General features: G+C 40.1%; 1 protein-coding gene across 1 annotated transcript; it reads right to left on the bottom strand.

The window, feature by feature from the left end:
* Positions 1-338: 338 nt before the first annotated feature.
* LOC101855229 (MFS-type transporter asR1) lies at positions 339-2,288 on the bottom strand (the record flags this gene model as incomplete). Its single annotated transcript, XM_005112674.3, is given in 2 exon segments — positions 339-454; positions 1,891-2,288. A coding segment is annotated over 1 exon segment (77 nt), but the record flags the coding sequence as incomplete, so codon positions are not given.
* Between the last annotated feature and the right edge of the window lie 129 nt (positions 2,289-2,417).

The following is a 2,417-nucleotide window of genomic DNA, read 5'->3' as shown; positions in this document are numbered from 1 at the left end:
AAGGGATTCTAAAACAGGAGGCAAACCAAGAAGGGGCAGAAACAGAGAATTACTTTTTTGGAAATGGGTGCATGGGAAACACCAGGATAACACATGTTGATATATTTGAGAGCATCTGATCGGAAAAATGAATGGAGAACCTTGATCGCCAATATCTGCTTCAAACCTGTGACTTAATGATAGTAATGATCTTCTCATCTCTTCTCTTCTTCTGTTCTCTTCTCTTTTCATCTCATCTCTTCTCTTCTCTTCCCTCAGCATTACCTCATTAGCCATCCACCAATCAGGCTGCTCAGTTTGGGTCCCACCTTCCTCTCCAGTAGACCTCCCACACTCACACTCGTCCCTTGACCCATGGAGGCGAGGGCAAAGATCCAGGCACACTGTGTGTGGGTGAGCGAGGGGGCGGAGCCATACTCCCGCATGAATGACGTCAGATATGGACTGAGATTTCCTGTCGAGAATTTTGTTTATAGTCTATAGTTGTCAGCTTTTGTTGTCATTTTTATTTCATTATTAGAGCTATACTTGTTAATTTTCGTCTGCAAGCGGTTTAAACACTTTTTAACGTTCTCGTGTCTTTGCATGAAGCTGTAAGGCTTGTTCACTTTCCTCTGACCGTGGTTTAAAAAAAAAAGATACAATCAAATCGCCCTGAAAACTAATGTTCAGTCACAATCTCTTTGATGATAGCCTTACGCACGGCGGTCTGGAAACAATAAGATATTATACATGTATTGTTATATAATAATTGATTAATAATAATGTATAGGCTACTACACTGTCGTCCAAAACAAACTTGAAATTAAAGCCTTACATACTCACTCATGTAGCATTAATATCAATTTAAAGCTACATAGATTCTGCATCATCTGAAACATTTATATTTCATCAAGATTAAGAATCGACCGAGATATGATCACTTAAAACTGATTTTAAATACCAGACTTGGCAAAATTGTGGAAAGTCAAAGAAACACAAAAGTCTGTTTGCGCCTTTACTGGGGTGCACCAACACTGGTGAACAGACATGTACTGAATATCAAATGAATCGAGAATATTATTGTCTCTGCGATAACCAGTATCTTCTGGTGATATTTTCAAACAGTCACAAATACCACGCTAAACCTGGACTTAGCATGTGCTCATTATTATTTTGTTTAATAGTTATTGGTTTCCTGTACAGCTCGAAATCTTTTCGCACATGGACTGTGTTAGTACTGTTAGTTAGATTTTGGACATAATCACCTGTCAGTGAGGAAAAGAGGCCTCGAAACTGCCATGGTTTGGGTTATCTGGTATGGAATGAATAAAACCACCCTCATGAGAATAAAATGATGGCTTGATTTAGTGGACTACATCGCGCAAGTGCTAGAACTTCATAACTTACCCTTATTTTTGTCATAATGCAATTCAAGTAGACATCTAGATGCATGGCAAAGCACTCTCTCACATGGCCAATGCCATTAGACAATTTTTGGAAAACCAAATCATACCAACGTTGGAGTGGTCACTAGTAAATAGCCCCGATGAATCCTACAGGTATGTGAAGTCTCACGAAAAAGCAGCTGAAGAAAGACTGCTAAGAAATCACACAATTTGTTTGTAATTTTCTGTGACATTTGTGATGGACTGACGGATAGTTATGTCTAAAATTTGATAGAATCCATGCCCAAAGGGGTCTTACTGTACACAAAGCCATAGATTGCTAAACAAGAGAATAATATACGCATTTACAGTAAAGTCCAAGTTTTATGTGGTAATTGTGACTGACCTACTTTTAAAAAAATCTGTTTGCGTAATGAAATAATATTATTTATTGCAGTGCCAAATTTTACCATTCATTTGTTATGCAACGTATGTCCTTCCTATCATCACTCACATCACTCACCAAAAGTATAGAGAGTACCCAGTGTGAGATGCATGAGTATACCTCCCAACACCACCATCACTCCCCTCCACCTCACCCTCCTCCACCAGCAAGGAATAGATTCTGCTTCACGCTGCCCGGAGAGACCGGAATCCATATCCGCTCGTCGTCTGCCCCAAATGGACAGACGTGAATCGTCGTCGACGTTACCACACCACTACACAACAAGGCTGACGTGTGCAAGTTCTGGCCAGATATCCGGTTATCCGTGATTGCTTTTCAAATCTGGAAACAACACAACAACAAAGCTTCAATGTGCAAGATCCGACCAGATATCTGGTTATCTGTATAGGTTGTCAAATTTGGATGACTGTTTCTTGAGTTTGTGTTCCGGTTCACTGGCTAGTCTTTTGAACTGGTTCTTCGGCTCCTATTTTGAGTTGGAAACCTTCATTAAGAAATACAGTAGAAATCGTTCAAGACGGCCACCTATTGTCGGAAAGAGAAGAGGTTGTCCCTGACAGGTGGACACCTTGAACAGTATTGTG

This window comes from Aplysia californica, unplaced genomic scaffold, assembly GCF_000002075.1.
Source record: "Aplysia californica isolate F4 #8 unplaced genomic scaffold, AplCal3.0 scaffold01359, whole genome shotgun sequence".
Taxonomy (NCBI): Eukaryota; Metazoa; Mollusca; class Gastropoda; order Aplysiida; family Aplysiidae; genus Aplysia; species Aplysia californica.
Note: the sequence above shows the minus strand (reverse complement) of the source record. Positions and strands in the feature narration are given on the sequence as shown.